Genomic DNA, 18,806 nt, shown 5'->3' on the forward strand with positions numbered 1-18,806 from the left:
CTTGCCAGTCCTTTTTCCACAGCAGTTCTTGTGTTCAGCGGAGGTCCAGCCAGTGCTGGAAAACAAAGATCTGCAGTTTCATTTGTGCCTGTCCCTTCCAGCCTCATCACGTAAAGCAGCACAGGACACAAACCTCCCTTGCTCCCCGAGCAATGGGTGGGCTACTGAAATGCTGTGTGGAGGGCCAGATGCCAGGGATGCTCTCCAGAGTGTTGAGGGAGATGCAGAGCAGGGTGGCAGCTCCTGACCCAGGAGATCTCAGGTGAACCTGCAGATGGCCCAGCACTGCATGCGAGCTGCCACTCAGTGTCTCAGCAAGGGGACAGGTGCACAGATATCTGGGGCAGATCCCTCACAGTGCCTCCAGCCATGGAGCCTGGTCTCTCTGCCCTTGTCCCCTCCTTCACCTGGCCTGTGGAGCTTTTATTCGTGCTGTTTCTTTTTAAAGATGTCCAGGCACTGTGGGAAAGCATATTTCCTGTTGCTTTAATTACATTACACTGGAATAAACAGCAAGATGAAGGGACTCCTATCTTGGCCTGGCTTTGTTTTGATCTCTTGTTTTTCACTGCCAATCCAAACAACAGGAAATGCAGCGTGGAAGTTCAGCTGGATGTGGCTACTGTGTCCCTGCAGAGTGACTCCTGACCCCCTCCGTCTTCTCCCCATGTCCCCCCGGTGCCTGCTGTGGTGGGGTGGGGGAAAACCAGCCTTGTGCAGTAACCGCTGGCAGGAGGGTGACGCTGCCACCAGCACAGCAAAGGCTCTCAGTGCCTGGGGGAGATGTCAGCCCCGCAGATCATTCAGCCAGGAGAAAAGTCGGGTATGAGAGAGCAGAGAAGCCGGCCGGCTGCCCCCTCTGACCCACCTCAGAGCCCCATGTGCTCTGTCCCCGCACCAGGCACAGACAGCCCTTTGAGCTGCAGGAGCTGCTTCAGGAACACCACTGGGGAAAAAAAATTATAGGAAAGACCCCAAGTCCATTGTGGCACTAGATGGGGTTTTGGTGAGGTGCAAGGAGAGCTGCACCCGGGGATGGGACTGTAGGGATATGACACCCTAAACCAGGCAGGTTGCCCACCCACAGACAGCTGGGGAAACTGAGGCATGGAGTAAAGCATCCCCTCCGCCATCTCCATCTACATCCCCGAACGCAAAGAGGCAACTGGAGCACAGTTTCGTGCAAAGGGTGGGACAAAGGCTCGGGCGCACCCTCAGTGTCCCCTCAACTGACCCCCTCACACCCAGTCCCTCTCCAGATGGCTGTGGGCACTAGCCCACGTCACCCTCGCCAGCCCTGGCACCAACTGAACCCCCTTCTTCCACCCAGCCTGGACAGGGGGAGGCATGGGGGGTCCCAGCCTGGATGGGGAGTGCATGGGGGTTCCCACCCAAGAGGTTGGGAGGCAGGTGGGAAAATATGGCGGGGTTGGGAGTGTCCAGGCTGGATGAGGAAGCGTGGGAGGTGCTAGGCTGGATGGGGCGACATGGCGGGTCCCAGCCTGAACGGGGAGAACAGGGAGGTACTCAGCCTGGAAGGGGCAGGAGGCGCCGGCACCGCCCGGGGGTCCGTCCCTCCCCACCCGCCCGCCGGCCCCGCTCCGCTTCGCTTCGCTTTTCCCCGCGGACCCGGCCACGCCGGGGCCGCTATAAAACCTGCAGCGGCGGCCGCCCGCTCCGTGCGGGGAGCGGAGCCGAGCGGGCAGCGGCGCCGCCCAGATAAGCGCGGCGGGAGCCGAGGCGCCCGCTCCCCGCCCCGCTCCAGCCCCCGCACCCTCGGCTGGGGACCCCGTCGGACCCCATCGGCCGGGGGGGGGCGAGCAGCCCGCGCCCCGCTCCGCTGAGCACCGCCGTGTCCCCGCAGGCCCCGGACGAGATGAGCTCGCTACGGTCGCCCCGTCGGGGGACGAAGGACCGCGAGGTGGCGGCGACTCTGCGCTACCCCGCCGGCAAGGGGGCCGGCAAGCTGCCGGCCTCCGCCGGGGGGGCTCCGTCGGCCCCCACGGCCCCCTTGGCCCTGCGGGCGGGTCCTCGCCTCCTGGCCAGCGTGCACCTCCAGAAACTCAACTGCCGGCACCGCCCCGCGGGGAGGGTCCGGCAACCCCGGAGCCGGGCTCGCTGCCCGGCTGGGGCGCGGGGAGCCGTCCCCCGACGCTGGCCGTCGGCCCCGGCATCATCGACTCGGACACGCTAGACGAGGAGGTGCTGCGGGCGCTGGTACTGGAGCTTAGCCTCGACGCGGCGGGCGAGCTGCCGGAGCTGTGGCTCAGCCACCACGAGTTCGACTTGCCCGCGGACCTGCCGGCCGGCTGCTGAGGCTGGACGGTGGCTGGGGCGGGGGGCGGCTCCCGCGTCGCCCCCACCGAGGACCTGCCGTCCGGTCCGCTGCCTGCGGTGGTCTCTGGCTGACGCTGCGGGCGGGGGCGTGCAGGGAGCGCTCGGAGCCCAGCCGGGGGTGGGAAGGGGCTGGAGGGGGGCCCGGGACAGTGCCTCCCCCGCTCCCCCTCCCCCCAACGCGGATCCGGCTCGCTGGGCCGGGCAGGCGGAGGTCTCCAGCTGCTGTCTAATAAAATCTGGAAGGACCCTTGTCCCCCCGGCTGTGCCCTGTTCCCTGTCCAGCTCAGCGCTGGGAATGGGGGGGGGGCAGACAAGGGGGTCCGTCTCCGCGGGGAACCCTGTGCGAAGCGGCCCGGGGTGGGAGGAGGGTCTGCCCCTCTCAGCTCCCGTGCCTCCTCCCGGCTTTACGGTGGCGCCAGGGGTGCCACCTGCGCGGTGTCCCCATCGTGTCACCCCCAAGGATGGAACCCGGGTCCCGCCCGCACCTCGCTGCGGGGACCCGCCGGGGGACGCCCGGTACAGGGCCGTTTCACTCGGCTGCCTGGCGGGGCGCGAGGGGTGCCCGGGGATGCCGGTAGCCCGGGGGGACACTCGGGAGCCCAGCCGGGGACCGCTGCCCCCCGAGCTGCCTTCGGGAGCGGGCGCTCAGGCCCGGAGTCGAGTTCGGGGGGCTGCGTGGGGTCCCAGCTCCACCCCGGGAGGGGCCGTGGGCGAGGGGAGGGCGATGGCCCGGCACGCGTGTGCCTCCCGACTCAGCTCCCGCGGCAGCCGGGGTACCGGGAGTTTCCGAGCCTCCTCGCCCCCGGCCGGGGGGGAGAGATATGCCACCCCCAACGCTCTCACACCCTTTCCCAAACCGCAGGGGCACAGCGTGAGGGGGGCTGTGCCGCGGCACCGGCGACGGCCGGGAATGATCCGGTCACCTTCCGCACGCCCCCTCCCCGCGTGGTCCCCTGGCACGGACACAGCCGCCGGCTGAGGCCGCACCCTCTCTGCCGTGGCACCGGCCGGCGCTGGGCCTCCGTGCCGGCAGGGGGCGCTCCGCGGCGCTGCCTGCCACGCCCGCGGATATCAGCGGCTGCCCGGAAGGAGCTGCCCTTTCCCGGCGCAGCGCAGCCATGGTGAGAGCGCGGCGCGGCCGCTCCTCGCCGCCATCCGCCGCCATCCGCCCCCCGCCGTGGGCTGCTGCCGCCCCCACCGCCTCGAGGGGCGTGGGAGGGAGCCCGCCAGCGAGGCTGGGGGGGGCCGGGAGCCCGGGGGGGAGCGGGAGGGACGGCTGAGGGGGGGCCGGGCCTAGCGGCGGCCTGTAACGCATCCCGTCCCCTCCCGTAGGCCCGCGGCCCCAAGAAGCACCTGAAGCGTGTGGCTGCGCCCAAGCACTGGATGCTGGACAAGCTGACGGGCGTCTTCGTGAGTGGAGGGCGGGGGCGGGGGTGGGTCTGGGTCCGGGCTGCCCGCGGCAGCGGCCTTTCCCGCTCTCTGCGGGCGCAGGCGGCCTCGCACCCTCACCCCCTCACCAGGGGTTGCTCAGGCGCGATGCTGGGGGGAGGCGGGGGCGGTGAGCTGGGGCGGTGCAGGGGAGAAGGGGGTGTCTGCTCTTAGGAGGTTTGTGAACAGCATTCCTGTTACGGCGTTTGCAGGGGATTGTGGCAGTGGGGTAGCTGGCTGCTCTTCTTAACCTGCTTGTTGTGTTTTTCCTTCACTGGGGTGCGTCAGTAGATTATTGTACTGTGTTGGGGGCAGTGTTTTGTGAGGCTGGCAAGATTTGGGGAAAAGGTGCTGTGAATACCAATAGAAGATATCTGCAGCCCATCTCTGCCTGCTTAGCAGTTACATTCCACACAGCTGTCCTCGGGTGCTGCTGAAAGAGCTGTTGGGGCAGTAGCATTCTTCTGCTGGGGACAGTCCATGCTGCTGTTCTGCTTGAGCACCCAGCAGAAAGCTTCTGTTTGCAGGCACCCCGTCCATCCACAGGCCCTCACAAGCTGAGGGAGTGCCTTCCGCTCATCATCTTCCTGCGGAACAGGCTGAAGTATGCCCTGACAGGGGACGAGGTCAAGAAGATCTGCATGCAGAGGTTCATCAAGATAGATGGCAAAGTCCGCACAGACATCACCTACCCTGCAGGCTTCATGGGTGAGCAGGGAGGGCTAGGGCAGGTACCTCAGGCAGCTCTGCTGCACTGGTGGGGGGGATGTTTTGTGAGGCTGACATGGTCTGGGGGGAAGACGCTTTCCCAATGGAGTTGAAGAAAAGAGAAGTATAAGCAGTTGCCATTTAGTTTGGAGTTGTGCACTGCATTGAATACCAAAGCCAAATATCTGTAGCCTATAACTGCCCACTTGCATATGTGTAAATTGCTGTTCAGACTTCAGCCTTTGTCAGTTTTTGCTAATTTGCACTGTATCACAGTAAAAGATGTGAGCCTGTGGTCAACAGACAGTACTAACCTTGTCATTCACAACTGAAGCATTGTTCAGTGGTCCCTCGTTCTTTTTAAGCATGAGTTTTGTACCGAATTACAGTGTTGGGTAATGTACTTCATAACAGCTGCTGCTTTATTTCCCTCTTTGAAATCAGATGTCATCAGCATTGAGAAGACAGGCGAGCATTTCCGCTTGGTGTATGATACCAAGGGCCGGTTTGCTGTTCACCGCATCACAGCTGAAGAGGCCAAGGTGAGGGGCTTCAGCTTGGTGTAAGCATGGGCCCAGGTGCGTTTGGTCAGGACAGTGTTTTCTGTTTGGCATCTCCTGAACAGGAGCTGTTGTCTCTCCTCCTTGAGAGCTGAGTCCATGCCACCTTTGAGAAGGTCAGGACCTTCACGGTTGGGGTAGAAAGCCTTTGCTGGGCGGAGGGGGGAGACATGAGAGCAAATCTCAGATGTCATGAGTGACATGAGAGCAAATCTCAGATGACTGCAGGTGCATTGTCTAGTGCTTGAAATGACCACTTTTGGCATAGGCTGGCTTACCTTTGCAGGGAGCTTTGGGTGGCTCTGCTGTGGTGTGGTGAGCCTTAGCATTGGGCTCTGCAAGCTAACAGTGATCAGAAACATGGTACTGCCTGTGGTGCAAAAGCCTTGAACTCCTTTCTGAGTGTTGTGGAAGTGTTTACAGAGCTGCCCTCTGACCCTGGGTGTCAGGGAGCGACTCCTGCACATGTTTCCTTAACCCAGGCCTATTGGCATGCTTCAGCTATGAGTCTGTGCTCTCCTTCACACGTCCTTCCTAAGGGCAGGCTCTGCAGGCACACAGTGATACTGAGGGGAGAGCTGGCTGTGCTGTAGCCAGCTGTGGTGTGTGCTTGGGGCCTCTGTCCCCCCCATGATGTTGCTTTTACCTTTGTCTGCCACTCTGTGTTGACTTGTAAGTCCCAAAGTGGCTCTGAAGGAGTTGGGGGGGATGTGAAAGGCAGGAGAGAAGCCAGGGTGCACTGGAGGAGGGATGCAGATTTCTCTTGGGTCCTGAGGACAGGCAGCCTCTGCCTCCCCTGTGTGACCACGGGCTTCAGGGCAAAATGAAGAAACTGCCTTAGCATAGGCTTTCCTGGGGAAATGCTGCCAGTGTTTGTGGGGAGGCTGAACCCCAGGGTGGGCAGCTGTTCCTGCAGCCTATGTGTTTTCCAGTGGGGCTGTAGTTTAGCCACGTGTCAGCCCTACGAGAGGTGTTGCTGGGGCAGTGAGCTGGGCAAGTTGCTGCCTGGGCTCCTGTTGTGAGCCCTGGAGTATCTGGGTGTTTAGCTTGGGATCTGAGGTCTGCTGGGGGACAAGAGTCCCCTGGTCTGTGGCGCCACACTCTGCCTCAGTTGAGCAGTGTTGGGTTTTGTTTGCAGTACAAGCTGTGCAAGGTGAGGAAGATCTTCGTGGGCACCAAAGGAATCCCTCATCTCGTCACCCATGATGCCCGTACCATCCGCTATCCAGACCCCCTCATCAAGGTGAACGATACGGTCCAGATTGACCTGGAGACAGGCAAGATCACAGATTTCATCAAGTTTGACACAGGTGGGTCTTGCATCCCATGCAAAACACTGTACTCTTCCCCACTGTGGAGAGCAGTATGGAACTTAAATACAAATGCCAGACATCTTTGCTCTAAAGTAGAGAGGCAGTGGTGGCAGTCTTGGGAAAGGGGTTGTTTCCCTGGGGCATCTCCACCTGGAGTTGGAGCAGGGATTCCTCCCGTGTGGTGGCAGTGGGAGGCATTTGGCGTAGGGACTTGGAGTGATTCCGAATGCAAGCAGGTGCCAGGTAGAAGCAGTGAGCTGAGAGCAGAGAGCCTGCTTGAACCTGCCTCTCAGAGGGGTGTGAGCAGAAAGCTCTGGGCAGCCATAGGGAGATTCATAGAATCATAGGGTTGGAAGGGACCTCTGGAGATCATCCAGTCCAACCCCCATGCTAGAGCAGGGTCACCTAGAGCAGGTTACACAGGAACGCGTCCAGGCGAGTTTTGAATGTCTCCAGCAACGGAGACTCCCCCACCTCTCTGGGAAGCCTGTTCCAGGGCTCTGACACACTCAAAGTAAAGAAGTTCCTCCTCATGTTGAGATGGAGCTTCCTATGCTCAAGTTTGTGCCCGTTCCCTCTTGTCCTGTGCCCGGGCATCACTGAAAAGATCCTGGTCCCATCCTCCTGACACCCACCCTTTAAGTATTTATAAGTGTTGATAAGGTCCCCCCTCAGCCATCTTTTTTCCAGACTGAAGAGACCCAAATCCCTCAGCCTTCCTTCATAAGAGAGGTGTTCCAGTCCCCTAATCATCTTGGTAGCTGTCTGCTGCACCTGCTCCAGCAGTTCCCTGTCCCTCTTGAACCGGGGAGCCCAGAACTGGACACAGTACTCCAGGTGTGGCCTCACCAAGGCAGAGCACAGGGGGAGGATGACCTCCCTCGACCTGCTGGACACACTCTTCTTGATGTACCCTAGGATGCCATTTGCCTTCTTGGCCACAAGGGCACATTGCTGGCTCATGGTCATCCTGTTGTCCACCAGGACTCCCAGGTCTCTTTCAGCTGAGCTGCTCTCCAGCAAGTCAGCCCCTAACCTGTCCTGGTGCATGGGGTTGTTCCTCCCCAGGTGCAGCACCCTACACTTGCCCTTATTGAATTTCGTAAGGTTCCTCTTTGCCCAGATCTCCAACCTGTCCAGGTCAGCGTCTTTCCTGGGTCCGTTCCTGGGTCTTCGTTGTGGGAGAAGGTTTCAGTTGCAGAGCCGTGAGCAGTACCAGGACAAGTGGTATGGGAACGCCACCATGGTGCTGTCACAACCAAGAAAGTGGTTGGGCATGTTTGGTACGGGCCCTGGTGCCAGACAGCTGTTTGGCTTCTCAAGGTGTGCTAGAGTTCCTGTGGGATGTAGATGTCACCAGCTGCTCCAGTGGCCTCTCTGTGGCCAGTGTGGCTCTGTCCCTGCCCTTCTCCAGTGGTACTCTTCAAAGAGCCCAAGCAGAAGGCCTTCACCACGGCACCTGGTGCCAGCTCTTGTCACACCTGTCTTCCTTCACCCCAGGTAACCTGTGCATGGTGACCGGTGGTGCCAACTTGGGCCGTATTGGAGTGATCACCAACCGTGAGAGACACCCTGGGTCGTTCGATGTGGTTCATGTGAAGGATGCCAATGGCAACAGCTTTGCCACCAGGCTCTCCAACATCTTCGTTATTGGCAAAGTAAGACTGCGCGGACACCAGGTGGGGGGGTTCTCTGCTGCTGTTGGGGGCTGCTGGCTGAAGCAGAGAGGCCTTGATCTCTGCGGGCAGCTGCCCTCCCGCACAGTGATGCTCCACTGCTGGCACCAGTTCTGGCACCGCTGCCTGCAGTTCTGCCTGCTCTGCGCTGGCCCCTCTGGGAAGGGGAAGCACGTGTAACTTTAGGAACGGGGACGTTTTCAAGAAGCAGCCCTGTGGTTTTTGAAACCTTCTGAAAGCTGAGTGCTGAGCAGCGTTCAGATCTTGAATGGGACCTGGGCAGCTGCTCTGACTGAGACTGCCCTCCCCACAAGGCCTCTGCTGTCTGACCATCCCCACTGGGCTCTTTGGTCCAGGGTGGAAAAGGGCGGTGTTTGGCTTTTGTCTGAAGTGCAGTCCTCATTGACGTGAGTGCAAGAGGCAGATGTAGGCCTGTACACCTTTGGCGCCTTCCTCAGGGGCTTCTGCTGTGCCAATGCCATGGCCATGTGTACTTGGCCCAGCATGGGCAGGGGCTGGCTTCTGCTGCTTTTCCCTGCTGAGAGGGAGAGCTCTGTCCCTGTTTCATGATGTAAGGTGGCTGCTTCTCCCTTGCTGCAGGGCAACAAGCCATGGATCTCCCTGCCCCGTGGAAAGGGCATCCGCCTGACCATTGCTGAAGAGAGAGACAAGAGACTGGCAGCCAAGCAGAGCAGCGGGTGAACTCCAGCCCAGGCTGGCAGTGGTCCTTGCAGTATCCTAATTAAACCATTTACCAAATGCCTGTGTGACTGTCTGGGAAGCATCGCAGGGCTTTGGGGAGCCAGGCCTGGCCAGTGCAAGCCCACGCTTTGCTCTCTGCTCATCTGGGGAGGCTGCTGGCGATCACAGTAGCTGCCAGAGCCATCTTGTAGAAAGGCAAGGAGGGGAGCAGTGGGAGAACCTCCAGGCTGCTCTGTCCTTGGGAAAGTGTTGGCACAAACGCTCCTGGACATCGTTCCCAGGGACATGCTGGAGGAGTGGGGGACTGGGAAGAGCCATCTGGGCTCTCTGTGGGGCCGGTGGAGCCAGACAGGCATGAGGCCCTCTGGGACTGAGAAAGGAGGAGAGGCTGTGACCAGCGCCATGGCTGGGTGGTGCATTGGCTGGTTGGGCATCTGGGCTAGGGGTGGCAGTGCCAGTGATGGAGGATGGGCAGCTTTTGGGAGGGACTTGGCTGGGGCAGAGGAACGGGCTGCTGGGGACCCCAGGTACTGCAGGAAAGGCAAGTGCCAAGCAGTGGCCCGGGGATGGGCAGACATGGGCACTGCACAGCAAGGCCAGAGGAGGTCCCAGCTGGTCAGGAGGTGGAGCACTGGAGGCATGGGCCAAGGGTACAGGCTCTGCTCGGCTTGGAGAAGGGGGAGCCGAGGGGCAGAATGCAGCCCTCATAATCCAAGGGGAAATGGTTAGCGACCTTCTGCATCGCTTAGACACGCACAGGTCTATGAGGCTGGTTGGGACGCACCTGAGGGTAGCTAATGAAGCTGGTGGAACTGGTCACCGACCCACTGCGCTTCTGATCGCCAGGCGGCAGCGGCGAGCGCGATGGGTCTCGCTGTGCTGCGCATGCGCCCGCCCCCCGCGCCCGCTGGCCCCCGCTGCAGTACCTGCTTTTGCTCGCCAGGCGGCGGCAGCGAGGGCGGTTAACCGCGGTGAAAAATGCGCGTCGGCGGCTGCCGGCCTCTGACCCACCTCAGAGCCCCATGTGCTCTGTCCCCGCACCAGGCACAGACAGCCCTTTGAGCTGCAGGAGCTGCTTCAGGAACACCACTGGGGAAAAAAAATTATAGGAAAGACCCCAAGTCCATTGTGGCACTAGATGGGGTTTTGGTGAGGTGCAAGGAGAGCTGCACCCGGGGATGGGACTGTAGGGATATGACACCCTAAACCAGGCAGGTTGCCCACCCACAGACAGCTGGGGAAACTGAGGCATGGAGTAAAGCATCCCCTCCGCCATCTCCATCTACATCCCCGAACGCAAAGAGGCAACTGGAGCACAGTTTCGTGCAAAGGGTGGGACAAAGGCTCGGGCGCACCCTCAGTGTCCCCTCAACTGACCCCCTCACACCCAGTCCCTCTCCAGATGGCTGTGGGCACTAGCCCACGTCACCCTCGCCAGCCCTGGCACCAACTGAACCCCCTTCTTCCACCCAGCCTGGACAGGGGGAGGCATGGGGGGTCCCAGCCTGGATGGGGAGTGCATGGGGGTTCCCACCCAAGAGGTTGGGAGGCAGGTGGGAAAATATGGCGGGGTTGGGAGTGTCCAGGCTGGATGAGGAAGCGTGGGAGGTGCTAGGCTGGATGGGGCGACATGGCGGGTCCCAGCCTGAACGGGGAGAACAGGGAGGTACTCAGCCTGGAAGGGGCAGGAGGCGCCGGCACCGCCCGGGGGTCCGTCCCTCCCCACCCGCCCGCCGGCCCCGCTCCGCTTCGCTTCGCTTTTCCCCGCGGACCCGGCCACGCCGGGGCCGCTATAAAACCTGCAGCGGCGGCCGCCCGCTCCGTGCGGGGAGCGGAGCCGAGCGGGCAGCGGCGCCGCCCAGATAAGCGCGGCGGGAGCCGAGGCGCCCGCTCCCCGCCCCGCTCCAGCCCCCGCACCCTCGGCTGGGGACCCCGTCGGACCCCATCGGCCGGGGGGGGGCGAGCAGCCCGCGCCCCGCTCCGCTGAGCACCGCCGTGTCCCCGCAGGCCCCGGACGAGATGAGCTCGCTACGGTCGCCCCGTCGGGGGACGAAGGACCGCGAGGTGGCGGCGACTCTGCGCTACCCCGCCGGCAAGGGGGCCGGCAAGCTGCCGGCCTCCGCCGGGGGGGCTCCGTCGGCCCCCACGGCCCCCTTGGCCCTGCGGGCGGGTCCTCGCCTCCTGGCCAGCGTGCACCTCCAGAAACTCAACTGCCGGCACCGCCCCGCGGGGAGGGTCCGGCAACCCCGGAGCCGGGCTCGCTGCCCGGCTGGGGCGCGGGGAGCCGTCCCCCGACGCTGGCCGTCGGCCCCGGCATCATCGACTCGGACACGCTAGACGAGGAGGTGCTGCGGGCGCTGGTACTGGAGCTTAGCCTCGACGCGGCGGGCGAGCTGCCGGAGCTGTGGCTCAGCCACCACGAGTTCGACTTGCCCGCGGACCTGCCGGCCGGCTGCTGAGGCTGGACGGTGGCTGGGGCGGGGGGCGGCTCCCGCGTCGCCCCCACCGAGGACCTGCCGTCCGGTCCGCTGCCTGCGGTGGTCTCTGGCTGACGCTGCGGGCGGGGGCGTGCAGGGAGCGCTCGGAGCCCAGCCGGGGGTGGGAAGGGGCTGGAGGGGGGCCCGGGACAGTGCCTCCCCCGCTCCCCCTCCCCCCAACGCGGATCCGGCTCGCTGGGCCGGGCAGGCGGAGGTCTCCAGCTGCTGTCTAATAAAATCTGGAAGGACCCTTGTCCCCCCGGCTGTGCCCTGTTCCCTGTCCAGCTCAGCGCTGGGAATGGGGGGGGGGCAGACAAGGGGGTCCGTCTCCGCGGGGAACCCTGTGCGAAGCGGCCCGGGGTGGGAGGAGGGTCTGCCCCTCTCAGCTCCCGTGCCTCCTCCCGGCTTTACGGTGGCGCCAGGGGTGCCACCTGCGCGGTGTCCCCATCGTGTCACCCCCAAGGATGGAACCCGGGTCCCGCCCGCACCTCGCTGCGGGGACCCGCCGGGGGACGCCCGGTACAGGGCCGTTTCACTCGGCTGCCTGGCGGGGCGCGAGGGGTGCCCGGGGATGCCGGTAGCCCGGGGGGACACTCGGGAGCCCAGCCGGGGACCGCTGCCCCCCGAGCTGCCTTCGGGAGCGGGCGCTCAGGCCCGGAGTCGAGTTCGGGGGGCTGCGTGGGGTCCCAGCTCCACCCCGGGAGGGGCCGTGGGCGAGGGGAGGGCGATGGCCCGGCACGCGTGTGCCTCCCGACTCAGCTCCCGCGGCAGCCGGGGTACCGGGAGTTTCCGAGCCTCCTCGCCCCCGGCCGGGGGGGAGAGATATGCCACCCCCAACGCTCTCACACCCTTTCCCAAACCGCAGGGGCACAGCGTGAGGGGGGCTGTGCCGCGGCACCGGCGACGGCCGGGAATGATCCGGTCACCTTCCGCACGCCCCCTCCCCGCGTGGTCCCCTGGCACGGACACAGCCGCCGGCTGAGGCCGCACCCTCTCTGCCGTGGCACCGGCCGGCGCTGGGCCTCCGTGCCGGCAGGGGGCGCTCCGCGGCGCTGCCTGCCACGCCCGCGGATATCAGCGGCTGCCCGGAAGGAGCTGCCCTTTCCCGGCGCAGCGCAGCCATGGTGAGAGCGCGGCGCGGCCGCTCCTCGCCGCCATCCGCCGCCATCCGCCCCCCGCCGTGGGCTGCTGCCGCCCCCACCGCCTCGAGGGGCGTGGGAGGGAGCCCGCCAGCGAGGCTGGGGGGGGCCGGGAGCCCGGGGGGGAGCGGGAGGGACGGCTGAGGGGGGGCCGGGCCTAGCGGCGGCCTGTAACGCATCCCGTCCCCTCCCGTAGGCCCGCGGCCCCAAGAAGCACCTGAAGCGTGTGGCTGCGCCCAAGCACTGGATGCTGGACAAGCTGACGGGCGTCTTCGTGAGTGGAGGGCGGGGGCGGGGGTGGGTCTGGGTCCGGGCTGCCCGCGGCAGCGGCCTTTCCCGCTCTCTGCGGGCGCAGGCGGCCTCGCACCCTCACCCCCTCACCAGGGGTTGCTCAGGCGCGATGCTGGGGGGAGGCGGGGGCGGTGAGCTGGGGCGGTGCAGGGGAGAAGGGGGTGTCTGCTCTTAGGAGGTTTGTGAACAGCATTCCTGTTACGGCGTTTGCAGGGGATTGTGGCAGTGGGGTAGCTGGCTGCTCTTCTTAACCTGCTTGTTGTGTTTTTCCTTCACTGGGGTGCGTCAGTAGATTATTGTACTGTGTTGGGGGCAGTGTTTTGTGAGGCTGGCAAGATTTGGGGAAAAGGTGCTGTGAATACCAATAGAAGATATCTGCAGCCCATCTCTGCCTGCTTAGCAGTTACATTCCACACAGCTGTCCTCGGGTGCTGCTGAAAGAGCTGTTGGGGCAGTAGCATTCTTCTGCTGGGGACAGTCCATGCTGCTGTTCTGCTTGAGCACCCAGCAGAAAGCTTCTGTTTGCAGGCACCCCGTCCATCCACAGGCCCTCACAAGCTGAGGGAGTGCCTTCCGCTCATCATCTTCCTGCGGAACAGGCTGAAGTATGCCCTGACAGGGGACGAGGTCAAGAAGATCTGCATGCAGAGGTTCATCAAGATAGATGGCAAAGTCCGCACAGACATCACCTACCCTGCAGGCTTCATGGGTGAGCAGGGAGGGCTAGGGCAGGTACCTCAGGCAGCTCTGCTGCACTGGTGGGGGGGATGTTTTGTGAGGCTGACATGGTCTGGGGGGAAGACGCTTTCCCAATGGAGTTGAAGAAAAGAGAAGTATAAGCAGTTGCCATTTAGTTTGGAGTTGTGCACTGCATTGAATACCAAAGCCAAATATCTGTAGCCTATAACTGCCCACTTGCATATGTGTAAATTGCTGTTCAGACTTCAGCCTTTGTCAGTTTTTGCTAATTTGCACTGTATCACAGTAAAAGATGTGAGCCTGTGGTCAACAGACAGTACTAACCTTGTCATTCACAACTGAAGCATTGTTCAGTGGTCCCTCGTTCTTTTTAAGCATGAGTTTTGTACCGAATTACAGTGTTGGGTAATGTACTTCATAACAGCTGCTGCTTTATTTCCCTCTTTGAAATCAGATGTCATCAGCATTGAGAAGACAGGCGAGCATTTCCGCTTGGTGTATGATACCAAGGGCCGGTTTGCTGTTCACCGCATCACAGCTGAAGAGGCCAAGGTGAGGGGCTTCAGCTTGGTGTAAGCATGGGCCCAGGTGCGTTTGGTCAGGACAGTGTTTTCTGTTTGGCATCTCCTGAACAGGAGCTGTTGTCTCTCCTCCTTGAGAGCTGAGTCCATGCCACCTTTGAGAAGGTCAGGACCTTCACGGTTGGGGTAGAAAGCCTTTGCTGGGCGGAGGGGGGAGACATGAGAGCAAATCTCAGATGTCATGAGTGACATGAGAGCAAATCTCAGATGACTGCAGGTGCATTGTCTAGTGCTTGAAATGACCACTTTTGGCATAGGCTGGCTTACCTTTGCAGGGAGCTTTGGGTGGCTCTGCTGTGGTGTGGTGAGCCTTAGCATTGGGCTCTGCAAGCTAACAGTGATCAGAAACATGGTACTGCCTGTGGTGCAAAAGCCTTGAACTCCTTTCTGAGTGTTGTGGAAGTGTTTACAGAGCTGCCCTCTGACCCTGGGTGTCAGGGAGCGACTCCTGCACATGTTTCCTTAACCCAGGCCTATTGGCATGCTTCAGCTATGAGTCTGTGCTCTCCTTCACACGTCCTTCCTAAGGGCAGGCTCTGCAGGCACACAGTGATACTGAGGGGAGAGCTGGCTGTGCTGTAGCCAGCTGTGGTGTGTGCTTGGGGCCTCTGTCCCCCCCATGATGTTGCTTTTACCTTTGTCTGCCACTCTGTGTTGACTTGTAAGTCCCAAAGTGGCTCTGAAGGAGTTGGGGGGGATGTGAAAGGCAGGAGAGAAGCCAGGGTGCACTGGAGGAGGGATGCAGATTTCTCTTGGGTCCTGAGGACAGGCAGCCTCTGCCTCCCCTGTGTGACCACGGGCTTCAGGGCAAAATGAAGAAACTGCCTTAGCATAGGCTTTCCTGGGGAAATGCTGCCAGTGTTTGTGGGGAGGCTGAACCCCAGGGTGGGCAGCTGTTCCTGCAGCCTATGTGTTTTCCAGTGGGGCTGTAGTTTAGCCACGTGTCAGCCCTACGAGAGGTGTTGCTGGGGCAGTGAGCTGGGCAAGTTGCTGCCTGGGCTCCTGTTGTGAGCCCTGGAGTATCTGGGTGTTTAGCTTGGGATCTGAGGTCTGCTGGGGGACAAGAGTCCCCTGGTCTGTGGCGCCACACTCTGCCTCAGTTGAGCAGTGTTGGGTTTTGTTTGCAGTACAAGCTGTGCAAGGTGAGGAAGATCTTCGTGGGCACCAAAGGAATCCCTCATCTCGTCACCCATGATGCCCGTACCATCCGCTATCCAGACCCCCTCATCAAGGTGAACGATACGGTCCAGATTGACCTGGAGACAGGCAAGATCACAGATTTCATCAAGTTTGACACAGGTGGGTCTTGCATCCCATGCAAAACACTGTACTCTTCCCCACTGTGGAGAGCAGTATGGAACTTAAATACAAATGCCAGACATCTTTGCTCTAAAGTAGAGAGGCAGTGGTGGCAGTCTTGGGAAAGGGGTTGTTTCCCTGGGGCATCTCCACCTGGAGTTGGAGCAGGGATTCCTCCCGTGTGGTGGCAGTGGGAGGCATTTGGCGTAGGGACTTGGAGTGATTCCGAATGCAAGCAGGTGCCAGGTAGAAGCAGTGAGCTGAGAGCAGAGAGCCTGCTTGAACCTGCCTCTCAGAGGGGTGTGAGCAGAAAGCTCTGGGCAGCCATAGGGAGATTCATAGAATCATAGGGTTGGAAGGGACCTCTGGAGATCATCCAGTCCAACCCCCATGCTAGAGCAGGGTCACCTAGAGCAGGTTACACAGGAACGCGTCCAGGCGAGTTTTGAATGTCTCCAGCAACGGAGACTCCCCCACCTCTCTGGGAAGCCTGTTCCAGGGCTCTGACACACTCAAAGTAAAGAAGTTCCTCCTCATGTTGAGATGGAGCTTCCTATGCTCAAGTTTGTGCCCGTTCCCTCTTGTCCTGTGCCCGGGCATCACTGAAAAGATCCTGGTCCCATCCTCCTGACACCCACCCTTTAAGTATTTATAAGTGTTGATAAGGTCCCCCCTCAGCCATCTTTTTTCCAGACTGAAGAGACCCAAATCCCTCAGCCTTCCTTCATAAGAGAGGTGTTCCAGTCCCCTAATCATCTTGGTAGCTGTCTGCTGCACCTGCTCCAGCAGTTCCCTGTCCCTCTTGAACCGGGGAGCCCAGAACTGGACACAGTACTCCAGGTGTGGCCTCACCAAGGCAGAGCACAGGGGGAGGATGACCTCCCTCGACCTGCTGGACACACTCTTCTTGATGTACCCTAGGATGCCATTTGCCTTCTTGGCCACAAGGGCACATTGCTGGCTCATGGTCATCCTGTTGTCCACCAGGACTCCCAGGTCTCTTTCAGCTGAGCTGCTCTCCAGCAAGTCAGCCCCTAACCTGTCCTGGTGCATGGGGTTGTTCCTCCCCAGGTGCAGCACCCTACACTTGCCCTTATTGAATTTCGTAAGGTTCCTCTTTGCCCAGATCTCCAACCTGTCCAGGTCAGCGTCTTTCCTGGGTCCGTTCCTGGGTCTTCGTTGTGGGAGAAGGTTTCAGTTGCAGAGCCGTGAGCAGTACCAGGACAAGTGGTATGGGAACGCCACCATGGTGCTGTCACAACCAAGAAAGTGGTTGGGCATGTTTGGTACGGGCCCTGGTGCCAGACAGCTGTTTGGCTTCTCAAGGTGTGCTAGAGTTCCTGTGGGATGTAGATGTCACCAGCTGCTCCAGTGGCCTCTCTGTGGCCAGTGTGGCTCTGTCCCTGCCCTTCTCCAGTGGTACTCTTCAAAGAGCCCAAGCAGAAGGCCTTCACCACGGCACCTGGTGCCAGCTCTTGTCACACCTGTCTTCCTTCACCCCAGGTAACCTGTGCATGGTGACCGGTGGTGCCAACTTGGGCCGTATTGGAGTGATCACCAACCGTGAGAGACACCCTGGGTCGTTCGATGTGGTTCATGTGAAGGATGCCAATGGCAACAGCTTTGCCACCAGGCTCTCCAACATCTTCGTTATTGGCAAAGTAAGACTGCGCGGACACCAGGTGGGGGGGTTCTCTGCTGCTGTTGGGGGCTGCTGGCTGAAGCAGAGAGGCCTTGATCTCTGCGGGCAGCTGCCCTCCCGCACAGTGATGCTCCACTGCTGGCACCAGTTCTGGCACCGCTGCCTGCAGTTCTGCCTGCTCTGCGCTGGCCCCTCTGGGAAGGGGAAGCACGTGTAACTTTAGGAACGGGGACGTTTTCAAGAAGCAGCCCTGTGGTTTTTGAAACCTTCTGAAAGCTGAGTGCTGAGCAGCGTTCAGATCTTGAATGGGACCTGGGCAGCTGCTCTGACTGAGACTGCCCTCCCCACAAGGCCTCTGCTGTCTGACCATCCCCACTGGGCTCTTTGGTCCAGGGTGGAAAAGGGCGGTGTTTGGCTTTTGTCTGAAGTGCAGTCCTCATTGACGTGAGTGCAAGAGGCAGATGTAGGCCTGTACACCTTTGGCGCCTTCCTCAGGGGCTTCTGCTGTGCCAATGCCATGGCCATGTGTACTTGGCCCAGCATGGGCAGGGGCTGGCTTCTGCTGCTTTTCCCTGCTGAGAGGGAGAGCTCTGTCCCTGTTTCATGATGTAAGGTGGCTGCTTCTCCCTTGCTGCAGGGCAACAAGCCATGGATCTCCCTGCCCCGTGGAAAGGGCATCCGCCTGACCATTGCTGAAGAGAGAGACAAGAGACTGGCAGCCAAGCAGAGCAGCGGGTGAACTCCAGCCCAGGCTGGCAGTGGTCCTTGCAGTATCCTAATTAAACCATTTACCAAATGCCTGTGTGACTGTCTGGGAAGCATCGCAGGGCTTTGGGGAGCCAGGCCTGGCCAGTGCAAGCCCACGCTTTGCTCTCTGCTCATCTGGGGAGGCTGCTGGCGATCACAGTAGCTGCCAGAGCCATCTTGTAGAAAGGCAAGGAGGGGAGCAGTGGGAGAACCTCCAGGCTGCTCTGTCCTTGGGAAAGTGTTGGCACAAACGCTCCTGGACATCGTTCCCAGGGACATGCTGGAGGAGTGGGGGACTGGGAAGAGCCATCTGGGCTCTCTGTGGGGCCGGTGGAGCCAGACAGGCATGAGGCCCTCTGGGACTGAGAAAGGAGGAGAGGCTGTGACCAGCGCCATGGCTGGGTGGTGCATTGGCTGGTTGGGCATCTGGGCTAGGGGTGGCAGTGCCAGTGATGGAGGATGGGCAGCTTTTGGGAGGGACTTGGCTGGGGCAGAGGAACGGGCTGCTGGGGACCCCAGGTACTGCAGGAAAGGCAAGTGCCAAGCAGTGGCCCGGGGATGGGCAGACATGGGCACTGCACAGCAAGGCCAGAGGAGGTCCCAGCTGGTCAGGAGGTGGAGCACTGGAGGCATGGGCCAAGGGTACAGGCTCTGCTCGGCTTGGAGAAGGGGGAGCCGAGGGGCAGAATGCAGCCCTCATAATCCAAGGGGAAATGGTTAGCGACCTTCTGCATCGCTTAGACACGCACAGGTCTATGAGGCTGGTTGGGACGCACCTGAGGGTAGCTAATGAAGCTGGTGGAACTGGTCACCGACCCACTGCGCTTCTGATCGCCAGGCGGCAGCGGCGAGCGCGATGGGTCTCGCTGTGCTGCGCATGCGCCCGCCCCCCGCGCCCGCTGGCCCCCGCTGCAGTACCTGCTTTTGCTCGCCAGGCGGCGGCAGCGAGGGCGGTTAACCGCGGTGAAAAATGCGCGTCGGCGGCTGCCGGCCTGCAGCGCTGCTTTCCGCGCAGGGGATGGTACCTCTCCTGCCCGCAGGCCGCCCGGGGGTGGCGGGGCGGGGACCGGGGTCTGGGCAGACTGCGGCAGGGTGCTTGTGCGCTGGTGGGGAGCCGGGTCTGGGCAACACCAGGGAGGTACCCGAGACCGGACGGAAGGGAAGAGGAGGAGAAGGCGGACAGCCCCTTGCCAGAGCTCCGTGGAGT

The 18,806-nt window shown here is 61.5% G+C and overlaps 4 protein-coding genes across 4 annotated transcripts; all 4 read left to right on the forward strand.

The window, feature by feature from the left end:
* The first annotated feature begins 1,472 nt into the window (after positions 1 to 1,472).
* Positions 1,473 to 2,406, forward strand: CITED1 (Cbp/p300 interacting transactivator with Glu/Asp rich carboxy-terminal domain 1). Its single transcript, XM_074599942.1, is given in 2 exon segments — positions 1,473 to 2,086; positions 2,089 to 2,406. Coding segments are annotated over 2 exon segments (438 nt in total). The 5' UTR covers positions 1,473 to 1,876; the 3' UTR covers positions 2,317 to 2,406.
* Positions 2,407 to 3,094: 688 nt separating this feature from the next.
* LOC141748706 (small ribosomal subunit protein eS4) lies at positions 3,095 to 8,781 on the forward strand. Its single transcript, XM_074601188.1, has 7 exons — positions 3,095 to 3,458; positions 3,670 to 3,747; positions 4,293 to 4,473; positions 4,918 to 5,015; positions 6,172 to 6,343; positions 7,847 to 8,004; positions 8,623 to 8,781. Exons 1-7 carry the CDS (start codon positions 3,456 to 3,458, stop codon positions 8,722 to 8,724), a joined length of 792 nt encoding a protein of 263 aa, XP_074457289.1. The 5' UTR covers positions 3,095 to 3,455; the 3' UTR covers positions 8,725 to 8,781.
* Positions 8,782 to 10,339: 1,558 nt separating this feature from the next.
* Positions 10,340 to 11,273, forward strand: LOC141748272 (cbp/p300-interacting transactivator 1-like). Its single transcript, XM_074600032.1, is given in 2 exon segments — positions 10,340 to 10,953; positions 10,956 to 11,273. Coding segments are annotated over 2 exon segments (438 nt in total). The 5' UTR covers positions 10,340 to 10,743; the 3' UTR covers positions 11,184 to 11,273.
* A 688-nt stretch (positions 11,274 to 11,961) lies between these two features.
* On the forward strand, positions 11,962 to 17,648 carry LOC141749081 (small ribosomal subunit protein eS4). Its single transcript, XM_074602155.1, has 7 exons — positions 11,962 to 12,325; positions 12,537 to 12,614; positions 13,160 to 13,340; positions 13,785 to 13,882; positions 15,039 to 15,210; positions 16,714 to 16,871; positions 17,490 to 17,648. The coding sequence occupies exons 1-7, from the start codon at positions 12,323 to 12,325 to the stop codon at positions 17,589 to 17,591; spliced, it is 792 nt and encodes a 263-aa protein (XP_074458256.1). The 5' UTR covers positions 11,962 to 12,322; the 3' UTR covers positions 17,592 to 17,648.
* The last annotated feature ends 1,158 nt before the right edge of the window (positions 17,649 to 18,806 follow it).

The sequence above is a fragment of the Larus michahellis genome, chromosome 9, assembly GCF_964199755.1.
Source record: "Larus michahellis chromosome 9, bLarMic1.1, whole genome shotgun sequence".
NCBI classification, from domain to species: domain Eukaryota; kingdom Metazoa; phylum Chordata; class Aves; order Charadriiformes; family Laridae; genus Larus; species Larus michahellis.